This window comes from Salvelinus alpinus, chromosome 22 (genome assembly GCF_045679555.1).
Source record: "Salvelinus alpinus chromosome 22, SLU_Salpinus.1, whole genome shotgun sequence".
Lineage (NCBI taxonomy): Eukaryota > Metazoa > Chordata > Actinopteri > Salmoniformes > Salmonidae > Salvelinus > Salvelinus alpinus.
The window spans coordinates 48966744-48980995 of NC_092107.1; the positions used below are offsets into that span (position 1 = coordinate 48966744).

Genomic DNA, 14252 nt, shown 5'->3' on the forward strand with positions numbered 1-14252 from the left:
ATGGATATGGAGCCATGGATATGGAGCTAGAGATATGGAGCTAGAGATATGGAGCTAGAGATATGGAGCTAGAGATATGGAGCCAGAGATATGGAGCCAGAGATATGGAGCCATGGATATGCTGCTCTGACACGGCAGTCTGGGGTTGGTTGGACCAAACGCTGCGCTGACACGGCAGTCTGGGGTTGGTTGGACCAAACTCTGCTCTGACACGGCAGTCAGGGGTTGGTTGGACCAAACTCTGCTCTGACATGGCAGTCTGGGGTTGGTTGGACCAAACTCTGCTCTGACACGGCAGTCTGGGGTTGGTTGGACCAAACGCTGCTCTGACACGGCAGTCTGGGGTTGGTTGGACCAAACTCTGCTCTGACACGGCAGTCTGGGGTTGGTTGGACCAAACTCTGCTCTGACACGGCAGTCTGGGGTTGGTTGGACCAAACTCTGCTCTGACACGGCAGTCTGGGGTTGGTTGGACCAAACTCTGCTCTGACACGGCAGTCTGGGGTTGGTTGGACCAAACGATGCGCTGACACGGCAGTCTGGGGTTGGTTGGACCAAACTCTGCTCTGACACGGCAGTCTGGGGTTGGTTGGACCAAACTCTGCTCTGACACGGCAGTCTGGGGTTGGTTGGACCAAACTCTGCTCTGACACGGCAGTCTGGGGTTGGTTGGACCAAACTCTGCTCTGACACGGCAGTCTGGGGTTGGTTGGACCAAACTCTGCTCTGACACGGCAGTCTGGGGTTGGTTGGACCAAACTCTGCTCTGACACGGCAGTCTGGGGTTGGTTGGACCAAACTCTGCTCTGACACGGCAGTCTGGGGTTGGTTGGACCAAACTCTGCTCTGACACGGCAGTCTGGGGTTGGTTGGACCAAACGCTGCTCTGATACGGCAGTCTGGGGTTGGTTGGACCAAACTCTGCTCTGATACGGCAGTCTGGGGTTGGTTGGACCAAACTCTGCTCTGACACGGCAGTCTGGCATGGTGCTATTGATATCTGTAGCCAGCTGAGCCTTGGAAAGACACAACGAAATAAGAAGTGACTGTTACACTCCCTTAGGACATTATAAAATCTCAGCTGGCAAATGAAGCATGTTGTGCCAGCTATCTTATACCCCAGGGTCCTGTACCATCCTGTACCATCCTACAGACTGTGTTGTACCCCAGAGTCCTGTACCATCCTACAGACTGTGTTGTACCCCAGGACCCTGTACCATCCTACAGACTGTGTTGTACCCCAGGACCCTGTACCATCCTACAGACTGTGTTGTACCCCGGGGTCCTGTACCATCCTACAGACTGTGTTGTACCCCAGGACCCTGTACCATCCTACAGACTGTGTTGTACCCCGGGGTCCTGTACCATCCTACAGACTGTGTTGTACACCAGGGTCCTGTACCATCCTACAGACTGTGTTGTACCCCAGGACCCTGTACCATCCTACAGACTGTGTTGTACCCCAGGACCCTGTACCATCCTACAGACTGTGTTGTACCCCAGGACCCTGTACCATCCTACAGACTGTGTTGTACCCCAGGACCCTGTACCATCCTACAGACTGTGTTGTACCCCAGGACCCTGTACCATCCTACAGACTGTGTTGTACCCCAGGACCCTGTACCATCCTACAGACTGTGTTGTACCCCAGGACCCTGTACCATCCTACAGACTGTGTTGTACCCCAGGACCCTGTACCATCCTACAGACTGTGTTGTACCCCAGGACCCTGTACCATCCTACAGACTGTGTTGTACCCCAGGGTCCTGTACCATCCTACAGACTGTGTTGTACCCCAGGGTCCTGTACCATCCTACAGACTGTGTTGTACCCCAGAGTCCTGTACCATCCTACAGACTGTGTTGTACCCCAGGTTCCTGTACCATCCTACAGACTGTGGTGTACCCCAGGGTCCTGTACCATTCTACAGACTGTGTTGTACCTCAGGCCCCTAGGGTTAGAGTAAGTGCTCACCTGAATATAGCCTTGGTGCTGTCACAGCCACATTTGAAGCCCTCAGCTCTGAAATGAGAGATAATGACAGTTATCAGACACACTAACATCCAGGGTTAACTCTATAGCGGAGGAGAGTCCTGTCAGAGATAGTCCAGGGTTAGCTCTATAGCAGAGGAGAGTCCTGTCAGAGATAGACCAGGGTTAGCTCTATAGCAGAGGAGAGTCATGTCAGAGATAGACCAGGGTTAGCTCTATAGCAGAGGAGAGTCCTGTCAGAGATAGACCAGGGTTAGCTCTATAGCAGAGGAGAGTCATGTCAGAGATAGACCAGGGTTAGCTCTATAGCAGAGGAGAGTCCTGTCAGAGATAGACCAGGGTTAGCTCTATAGCGGAGGAGAGTCCTGTCAGAGATAGACCAGGGTTAACTCTATAGCGGAGGAGAGTCCTGTCAGAGATAGTCCAGGGTTAGCTCTATAGCGGAGGAGAGTCCTGTCAGAGATAGACCAGGGTTAGCTCTATAGCAGAGGAGAGTCCTGTCAGAGATAGACCAGGGTTAGCTCTATAGCGGAGGAGAGTCCTGTCAGAGATAGACCAGGGTTAGTCCTGTCAGAGATAGACCAGGGTTAGTCCTGTCAGAGATAGTCCAGGGTTAGCTCTATAGCGGAGGAGAGTCCTGTCAGAGATAGACCAGGGTTAGCTCTATAGCAGAGGAGAGTCCTGTCAGAGATAGACCAGGGTTAGCTCTATAGCAGAGGAGAGTCCTGTCAGAGATAGTCCAGGGTTAGCTCTATAGCGGAGGAGAGTCCTGTCAGAGATAGTCCAGGGTTAGCTCTATAGCGGAGGAGAGTCCTGTCAGAGATAGTCCAGGGTTAGCTCTATAGCGGAGGAGTCCTGTCAGAGATAGACCAGGGTTAGTCCTGTCAGAGATAGACCAGGGTTATCTCTATAGCAGAGGAGAGTCCTGTCAGAGATAGACCAGGGTTAGTCCTGTCAGAGATAGTCCAGGGTTAGCTCTATAGCGGAGGAGAGTCCTGTCAGAGATAGACCAGGGTTAGCTCTATAGCAGAGGAGAGTCCTGTCAGAGATAGACCAGGGTTAGCTCTATAGCAGAGGAGAGTCCTGTCAGAGATAGTCCAGGGTTAGCTCTATAGCGGAGGAGAGTCCTGTCAGAGATAGTCCAGGGTTAGCTCTATAGCGGAGGAGTCCTGTCAGAGATAGACCAGGGTTAGTCCTGTCAGAGATAGACCAGAGTTAGCTCTATAGCGGAGGAGAGTCCTGTCAGAGATAGACCAGGGTTAGCTCTATAGCGGAGGAGAGTCCTGTCAGAGATAGTCCAGGGTTATCTCTATAGCGGAGGAGAGTCCTGTCAGAGATAGTCCAGGGTTAGCTCTATAGCGGAGGAGTCCTGTCAGAGATAGACCAGGGTTAGTCCTGTCAGAGATAGACCAGGGTTAGCTCTATAGCGGAGGAGAGTCCTGTCAGAGATAGACCAGGGTTAGCTCTATAGCGGAGGAGAGTCCTGTCAGAGATAGACCAGGGTTAGCTCTATAGCAGAGGAGAGTCCTGTCAGAGATAGACCAGGGTTAGCTCTATAGCAGAGGAGAGTCCTGTCAGAGATAGTCCAGGGTTAGCTCTATAGCGGAGGAGAGTCCTGTCAGAGATAGTCCAGGGTTAGCTCTATAGCGGAGGAGAGTCCTGTCAGAGATAGTCCAGGGTTAGCTCTATAGCGGAGGAGTCCTGTCAGAGATAGACCAGGGTTAGTCCTGTCAGAGATAGACCAGGGTTATCTCTATAGCAGAGGAGAGTCCTGTCAGAGATAGACCAGGGTTAGTCCTGTCAGAGATAATCCAGGGTTAGCTCTATAGCGGAGGAGAGTCCTGTCAGAGATAGACCAGGGTTAGCTCTATGGCAGAGGAGAGTCCTGTCAGAGATAGACCAGGGTTAGCTCTATAGCAGAGGAGAGTCCTGTCAGAGATAGTCCAGGGTTAGCTCTATAGCGGAGGAGAGTCCTGTCAGAGATAGTCCAGGGTTAGCTCTATAGCGGAGGAGTCCTGTCAGAGATAGACCAGGGTTAGTCCTGTCAGAGATAGACCAGAGTTAGCTCTATAGCGGAGGAGAGTCCTGTCAGAGATAGACCAGGGTTAGCTCTATAGCGGAGGAGAGTCCTGTCAGAGATAGTCCAGGGTTATCTCTATAGCGGAGGAGAGTCCTGTCAGAGATAGTCCAGGGTTAGCTCTATAGCGGAGGAGTCCTGTCAGAGATAGACCAGGGTTAGTCCTGTCAGAGATAGACCAGGGTTATCTCTATAGCAGAGGAGAGTCCTGTCAGAGATAGACCAGGGTTAGCTCTATAGCGGAGGAGAGTCCTGTCAGAGATAGACCAGGGTTATCTCTATAGCAGAGGAGAGTCCTGTCAGAGATAGACCAGAGTTAGCTCTATAGCGGAGGAGAGTCCTGTCAGAGATAGTCCAGGGTTATCTCTATAGCGGAGGAGAGTCCTGTCAGAGATAGTCCAGGGTTAGCTCTATAGCGGAGGAGAGTCCTTTTAGAGATAGACCAGGGTTAGTCCTGTCAGAGATAGACCAGGGTTAGCTCTATAGCAGAGGAGAGTCCTGTCAGAGATAGACCAGGGTTAGCTCTATAGCGGAGGAGAGTCCTGTCAGAGATAGACCAGGGTTAGCTCTATAGCGGAGGAGAGTCCTGTCAGAGATAGTCCAGGGTTAGCTCTATAGCAGAGGAGAGTCCTGTCAGAGATAGACCATGGTTAGCTCTATAGCAGAGGAGATTTAATGATTTATTGGCGAGAAGGTGGGAAAATAACTGGGAAGATATGCGTACTTTATTTTTTGCAACACCATTTTCCACCACCATGCTAAAGAGGTAATACCTAGGAATGCTAGTCCTGAATGTTGCATTTTGCGTTCAGCTAATCAGGTTGCAGCAGTCTGTTGTTTACCTCCTGGCTGAATGCAGGGCGCAACATTTGGAAGTAGTTTTAGCAATTAGCATTGTGGTGGAAAATGGTGTTTCATAAATAAAGTACGCATATTTTCCCCGTTTTTTTCCCCCCAACCTTCTCGCCATTAAATCTAGTTAAGGAGAAAAATCGACGCCTTTCCAGCCTGAATGGAGGATTTATTAGGTACGAAGCGGTCCACGGTGGGATACCAGTGTATTGCCCGGCTGCTTACAACGCGTTTGGACGGTAAGATGGAAACGACTCAATATCGCCATCTGCTGGCCTTTGGGCGAGGATCAACACAAAACATTATTAGAGCACCATGCTGGTCTGGCCACCTGTAACATATCCTGGAGTTGTTCATACGAAGGTCGACCACCTGCAGACTCTCGTCTCTGGAACAGCTGAGGAGCTGGCGGTGGTCAGTAGAGATGTCCAGAGACGTTACCTTCCCCTGGAGAGGAACCTCCTGGGTACAGCTGGCAGCCCTGGGGAGAGGGGGGGGGGAGGGAGAGAGTGGAGGGAGGGGGGGGGAGGCGGGGGGAGAGAGAGGGGGAGGCGGGGGGGGGGGGAGGGAGGAGGAAGGCGGGGGGAGGGGAGGGAGGAGGGGGAGGGGGAGAGAGAGGGGAGGGGGGCGGGGGGAGAGAGAGAGGAAGGGGAGGGGGGAGAGATGAGGGGGAGGGGAGAGAGAGGAGGGGACGGGGGGGAGAGAGAGAGGAGGGGGAGGGGGAAGGCAGTGAGTCATAACTCAACATGCTCCAGCAGAATGTGCCTTACTGAACTGTATGTAACATAGCAATGTGCCTTACTGTATGTAACATAGCAATGTGTCTTACTGAACTGTATGTAACATAGCAATGTGCCTTACTGTATGTAACATAGCAATGTGTCTTACTGAACTGTATGTAACATAGCAATGTGTCTTACTGTATGTAACATAGCAATGTGTCTTACTGAACTGTATGTAACATAGCAATGTGCCTTACTGTATGTAACATAGCAATGTGTCTTACTGAACTGTATGTAACATAGCAATGTGCCTTACTGTACTGTATGTAACATAGCAATGTGTCTTACTGAACTGTATGTAACATAGCAATGTGCCTTACTGTATGTAACATAGCAATGTGTCTTACTGAAATGTATGTAACATAGCAATGTGCCTTACTGAACTGTATGTAACATAGCAATGTGCCTTACTGTATGTAACATAGCAATATGCCTTACTGTACTGTATGTAACATAGCAATGTGTCTTACTGAACTGTATGTAACATAGCAATGTGCCTTACTGTATGTAACATAGCAATGTGCCTTACTGAACTGTATGTAACATAGCAATGTGCCTTACTGTATGTAACATAGCAATGTGTCTTACTGAACTGTATGTAACATAGCAATGTGCCTTACTGAACTGTATGTAACATAGCAATGTGTCTTACTGAACTGTATGTAACATAGCAATGTGCCTTACTGAACTGTATGTAACATAGCAATGTGTCTTACTGAACTGTATGTAACATAGCAATGTGCCTTACTGAACTGTATGTAACATAGCAATGTGCCTTACTGAACTGTATGTAACATAGCAATGTGTCTTACTGTATGTAACATAGTAATGTGCCTTACTGAACTGTATGTAACATAGCAATGTGCCTTACTGAACTGTATGTAACATAGCAATGTGCCTTACTGAACTGTATGTAACATAGCAATGTGCCTTACTGAACTGTATGTAACATAGCAATGTGCCTTACTGAACTGTATGTAACATAGCAATGTGCCTTACTGAACTGTATGTAACATAGCAATGTGCCTTACTGAACTGTATGTAACATAGCAATGTGTCTTACTGAACTGTATGTAACATAGCAATGTGTCTTACTGAACTGTATGTAACATAGCAATGTGTCTTACTGAACTGTATGTAACATAGCAATGTGCCTTACTGTATGTAACATAGCAATGTGTCTTACTGTATGTAACATAGCAATGTGCCTTACTGAACTGTATGTAACATAGCAATGTGTCTTACTGTACGTAACATAGCAATGTGCCTTACTGTATGTAACATAGCAATGTGTCTTACTGAACTGTATGTAACATAGCAATGTGTCTTACTGAACTGTATGTAACATAGCAATGTGCCTTACTGTACTGTATGTAACATAGCAATGTGCCTTACTGTATGTAACATAGTAATGTGTCTTACTGAACTGTATGTAACATAGCAATGTGCCTTACTGTACTGTATGTAACATAGCAATGTGTCTTACTGAACTGTATGTAACATAGCAATGTGCCTTACTGTATGTAACATAGTAATGTGTCTTACTGTACTGTATGTAACATAGCAATGTGCCTTACTGTACTGTATGTAACATAGCAATGTGTCTTACTGAACTGTATGTAACATAGCAATGTGCCTTACTGAACTGTATGTAACATAGCAATGTGTCTTACTGAACTGTATGTAACATAGTAATGTGTCTTACTGAACTGTATGTAACATAGCAATGTGTCTTACTGTACTGTATGTAACATAGTAATGTGTCTTACTGAACTGTATGTAACATAGCAATGTGTCTTACTGAACTGTATGTAACATAGTAATGTGTCTTACTGAACTGTATGTAACATAGCAATGTGTCTTACTGAACTGTATGTAACATAGCAATGTGTCTTACTGTACTGTATGTAACATAGCAATGTGTCTTACTGTATGTAACATAGCAATGTGCCTTACTGTATGTAACATAGCAATGTGCCTTACTGAACTGTATGTAACATAGTAATGTGTCTTACTGAACTGTATGTAACATAGTAATGTGTCTTACTGAACTGTATGTAACATAGCAATGTGTCTTACTGTATGTAACATAGCAATGTGCCTTACTGTATGTAACATAGCAATGTGCCTTACTGAACTGTATGTAACATAGCAATGTGTCTTACTGTACTGTATGTAACATTGCAATGTGCCTTACTGAACTGTATGTAACATAGCAATGTGCCTTACTGAACTGTATGTAACATAGCAATGTGCCTTACTGAACTGTATGTAACATAGCAATGTGCCTTACTGTATGTAACATAGCAATGTGTCTTACTGAACTGTATGTAACATAGCAATGTGTCTTACTGAACTGTATGTAACATAGCAATGTGCCTTACTGTACTGTATGTAACATAGCAATGTGCCTTACTGTATGTAACATAGTAATGTGTCTTACTGTACTGTATGTAACATAGCAATGTGCCTTACTGTACTGTATGTAACATAGCAATGTGTCTTACTGAACTGTATGTAACATAGCAATGTGCCTTACTGAACTGTATGTAACATAGCAATGTGTCTTACTGAACTGTATGTAACATAGCAATGTGTCTTACTGTACTGTATGTAACATAGTAATGTGTCTTACTGAACTGTATGTAACATAGCAATGTGTCTTACTGAACTGTATGTAACATAGTAATGTGTCTTACTGAACTGTATGTAACATAGCAATGTGTCTTACTGAACTGTATGTAACATAGCAATGTGTCTTACTGTACTGTATGTAACATAGCAATGTGTCTTACTGTATGTAACATAGCAATGTGCCTTACTGTATGTAACATAGCAATGTGCCTTACTGAACTGTATGTAACATAGTAATGTGTCTTACTGAACTGTATGTAACATAGCAATGTGTCTTACTGTATGTAACATAGCAATGTGCCTTACTGTATGTAACATAGCAATGTGCCTTACTGAACTGTATGTAACATAGCAATGTGTCTTACTGTACTGTATGTAACATTGCAATGTGCCTTACTGAACTGTATGTAACATAGCAATGTGCCTTACTGAACTGTATGTAACATAGCAATGTGCCTTACTGAACTGTATGTAACATAGCAATGTGCCTTACTGTATGTAACATAGCAATGTGCCTTACTGAACTGTATGTAACATAGCAATGTGTCTTACTGTACTGTATGTAACATAGCAATGTGTCTTACTGTATGTAACATAGCAATGTGCCTTACTGTATGTAACATAGCAATGTGCCTTACTGAACTGTATGTAACATAGCAATGTGTCTTACTGTACTGTATGTAACATTGCAATGTGCCTTACTGAACTGTATGTAACATAGCAATGTGCCTTACTGAACTGTATGTAACATAGCAATGTGCCTTACTGAACTGTATGTAACATAGCAATGTGCCTTACTGTATGTAACATAGCAATGTGTCTTACTGAACTGTATGTAACATAGCAATGTGTCTTACTGTATGTAACATAGCAATGTGTCTTACTGTATGTAACATAGCAATGTGTCTTACTGAACTGTATGTAACATAGCAATGTGTCTTACTGTACTGTATGTAACATAGTAATGTGTCTTACTGAACTGTATGTAACATAGCAATGTGTCTTACTGAACTGTATGTAACATAGTAATGTGTCTTACTGAACTGTATGTAACATAGCAATGTGTCTTACTGAACTGTATGTAACATAGCAATGTGTCTTACTGTACTGTATGTAACATAGCAATGTGTCTTACTGTATGTAACATAGCAATGTGTCTTACTGAACTGTATGTAACATAGCAATGTGCCTTACTGTATGTAACATAGCAATGTGTCTTACTGAACTGTATGTAACATAGCAATGTGCCTTACTGTACTGTATGTAACATAGCAATGTGTCTTACTGAACTGTATGTAACATAGCAATGTGCCTTACTGTATGTAACATAGCAATGTGTCTTACTGAAATGTATGTAACATAGCAATGTGCCTTACTGAACTGTATGTAACATAGCAATGTGCCTTACTGTATGTAACATAGCAATATGCCTTACTGTACTGTATGTAACATAGCAATGTGTCTTACTGAACTGTATGTAACATAGCAATGTGCCTTACTGTATGTAACATAGCAATGTGTCTTACTGAACTGTATGTAACATAGCAATGTGCCTTACTGTATGTAACATAGCAATGTGTCTTACTGAACTGTATGTAACATAGCAATGTGCCTTACTGAACTGTATGTAACATAGCAATGTGTCTTACTGAACTGTATGTAACATAGCAATGTGCCTTACTGAACTGTATGTAACATAGCAATGTGTCTTACTGAACTGTATGTAACATAGCAATGTGCCTTACTGAACTGTATGTAACATAGCAATGTGCCTTACTGAACTGTATGTAACATAGCAATGTGTCTTACTGTATGTAACATAGTAATGTGCCTTACTGAACTGTATGTAACATAGCAATGTGCCTTACTGAACTGTATGTAACATAGCAATGTGCCTTACTGAACTGTATGTAACATAGCAATGTGCCTTACTGAACTGTATGTAACATAGCAATGTGCCTTACTGAACTGTATGTAACATAGCAATGTGCCTTACTGAACTGTATGTAACATAGCAATGTGCCTTACTGAACTGTATGTAACATAGCAATGTGTCTTACTGAACTGTATGTAACATAGCAATGTGTCTTACTGAACTGTATGTAACATAGCAATGTGTCTTACTGAACTGTATGTAACATAGCAATGTGCCTTACTGTATGTAACATAGCAATGTGTCTTACTGTATGTAACATAGCAATGTGCCTTACTGAACTGTATGTAACATAGCAATGTGTCTTACTGTACGTAACATAGCAATGTGCCTTACTGTATGTAACATAGCAATGTGTCTTACTGAACTGTATGTAACATAGCAATGTGTCTTACTGAACTGTATGTAACATAGCAATGTGCCTTACTGTACTGTATGTAACATAGCAATGTGCCTTACTGTATGTAACATAGTAATGTGTCTTACTGAACTGTATGTAACATAGCAATGTGCCTTACTGTACTGTATGTAACATAGCAATGTGTCTTACTGAACTGTATGTAACATAGCAATGTGCCTTACTGTATGTAACATAGTAATGTGTCTTACTGTACTGTATGTAACATAGCAATGTGCCTTACTGTACTGTATGTAACATAGCAATGTGTCTTACTGAACTGTATGTAACATAGCAATGTGCCTTACTGAACTGTATGTAACATAGCAATGTGTCTTACTGAACTGTATGTAACATAGTAATGTGTCTTACTGAACTGTATGTAACATAGCAATGTGTCTTACTGTACTGTATGTAACATAGTAATGTGTCTTACTGAACTGTATGTAACATAGCAATGTGTCTTACTGAACTGTATGTAACATAGTAATGTGTCTTACTGAACTGTATGTAACATAGTAATGTGTCTTACTGAACTGTATGTAACATAGTAATGTGTCTTACTGAACTGTATGTAACATAGTAATGTGTCTTACTGAACTGTATGTAACATAGCAATGTGTCTTACTGTATGTAACATAGCAATGTGCCTTACTGTATGTAACATAGCAATGTGTCTTACTGAACTGTATGTAACATAGTAATGTGTCTTACTGAACTGTATGTAACATAGCAATGTGTCTTACTGTACTGTATGTAACATAGTAATGTGTCTTACTGAACTGTATGTAACATAGCAATGTGTCTTACTGAACTGTATGTAACATAGTAATGTGTCTTACTGAACTGTATGTAACATAGCAATGTGTCTTACTGAACTGTATGTAACATAGCAATGTGTCTTACTGTACTGTATGTAACATAGCAATGTGTCTTACTGTATGTAACATAGCAATGTGCCTTACTGTATGTAACATAGCAATGTGCCTTACTGAACTGTATGTAACATAGTAATGTGTCTTACTGAACTGTATGTAACATAGTAATGTGTCTTACTGAACTGTATGTAACATAGCAATGTGTCTTACTGTATGTAACATAGCAATGTGCCTTACTGTATGTAACATAGCAATGTGCCTTACTGAACTGTATGTAACATAGCAATGTGTCTTACTGTACTGTATGTAACATTGCAATGTGCCTTACTGAACTGTATGTAACATAGCAATGTGCCTTACTGAACTGTATGTAACATAGCAATGTGCCTTACTGAACTGTATGTAACATAGCAATGTGCCTTACTGTATGTAACATAGCAATGTGTCTTACTGAACTGTATGTAACATAGCAATGTGTCTTACTGAACTGTATGTAACATAGCAATGTGCCTTACTGTACTGTATGTAACATAGCAATGTGCCTTACTGTATGTAACATAGTAATGTGTCTTACTGTACTGTATGTAACATAGCAATGTGCCTTACTGTACTGTATGTAACATAGCAATGTGTCTTACTGAACTGTATGTAACATAGCAATGTGCCTTACTGAACTGTATGTAACATAGCAATGTGTCTTACTGAACTGTATGTAACATAGCAATGTGTCTTACTGTACTGTATGTAACATAGTAATGTGTCTTACTGAACTGTATGTAACATAGCAATGTGTCTTACTGAACTGTATGTAACATAGTAATGTGTCTTACTGAACTGTATGTAACATAGCAATGTGTCTTACTGAACTGTATGTAACATAGCAATGTGTCTTACTGTACTGTATGTAACATAGCAATGTGTCTTACTGTATGTAACATAGCAATGTGCCTTACTGTATGTAACATAGCAATGTGCCTTACTGAACTGTATGTAACATAGTAATGTGTCTTACTGAACTGTATGTAACATAGCAATGTGTCTTACTGTATGTAACATAGCAATGTGCCTTACTGTATGTAACATAGCAATGTGCCTTACTGAACTGTATGTAACATAGCAATGTGTCTTACTGTACTGTATGTAACATTGCAATGTGCCTTACTGAACTGTATGTAACATAGCAATGTGCCTTACTGAACTGTATGTAACATAGCAATGTGCCTTACTGAACTGTATGTAACATAGCAATGTGCCTTACTGTATGTAACATAGCAATGTGCCTTACTGAACTGTATGTAACATAGCAATGTGTCTTACTGTACTGTATGTAACATAGCAATGTGTCTTACTGTATGTAACATAGCAATGTGCCTTACTGTATGTAACATAGCAATGTGCCTTACTGAACTGTATGTAACATAGCAATGTGTCTTACTGTACTGTATGTAACATTGCAATGTGCCTTACTGAACTGTATGTAACATAGCAATGTGCCTTACTGAACTGTATGTAACATAGCAATGTGCCTTACTGAACTGTATGTAACATAGCAATGTGCCTTACTGTATGTAACATAGCAATGTGTCTTACTGAACTGTATGTAACATAGCAATGTGTCTTACTGTATGTAACATAGCAATGTGTCTTACTGTATGTAACATAGCAATGTGTCTTACTGAACTGTATGTAACATAGCAATGTGTCTTACTGTACTGTATGTAACATAGTAATGTGTCTTACTGAACTGTATGTAACATAGCAATGTGTCTTACTGAACTGTATGTAACATAGTAATGTGTCTTACTGAACTGTATGTAACATAGCAATGTGTCTTACTGAACTGTATGTAACATAGCAATGTGTCTTACTGTACTGTATGTAACATAGCAATGTGTCTTACTGTATGTAACATAGCAATGTGCCTTACTGTATGTAACATAGCAATGTGCCTTACTGAACTGTATGTAACATAGTAATGTGTCTTACTGAACTGTATGTAACATAGCAATGTGTCTTACTGTATGTAACATAGCAATGTGCCTTACTGTATGTAACATAGCAATGTGCCTTACTGAACTGTATGTAACATAGCAATGTGTCTTACTGTACTGTATGTAACATTGCAATGTGCCTTACTGAACTGTATGTAACATAGCAATGTGCCTTACTGAACTGTATGTAACATAGCAATGTGCCTTACTGAACTGTATGTAACATAGCAATGTGCCTTACTGTATGTAACATAGCAATGTGCCTTACTGAACTGTATGTAACATAGCAATGTGTCTTACTGTACTGTATGTAACATAGCAATGTGTCTTACTGTATGTAACATAGCAATGTGCCTTACTGTATGTAACATAGCAATGTGCCTTACTGAACTGTATGTAACATAGCAATGTGTCTTACTGTACTGTATGTAACATTGCAATGTGCCTTACTGAACTGTATGTAACATAGCAATGTGCCTTACTGAACTGTATGTAACATAGCAATGTGCCTTACTGAACTGTATGTAACATAGCAATGTGCCTTACTGTATGTAACATAGCAATGTGTCTTACTGAACTGTATGTAACATAGCAATGTGCCTTACTGTATGTAACATAGCAATGTGTCTTACTGTATGTAACATAGCAATGTGCCTTACTGAACTGTATGTAACATAGCAATGTGCCTTACTGTACGTAACATAGCAATGTGCCTT

The 14252-nt window shown here is 42.1% G+C and overlaps 1 protein-coding gene across 2 annotated transcripts in view; it reads right to left on the reverse strand.

Annotated features, from left to right (window-relative positions):
* Window positions 1-14252, reverse strand: part of LOC139549584 (protein Atg16l2-like) — a 73651-nt gene that overhangs the window by 13449 nt on the left and 45950 nt on the right. For both annotated transcript variants that reach the window (XM_071360228.1, XM_071360227.1), the window contains 2 exons: window positions 5253-5402; window positions 1975-2022 (listed from right to left, as the gene is read on the reverse strand). In XM_071360228.1, coding sequence (XP_071216329.1) covers window positions 1975-2022; window positions 5253-5402 — 198 coding nt within the window. The remainder of the gene's footprint in view (window positions 1-1974; window positions 2023-5252; window positions 5403-14252) is intronic.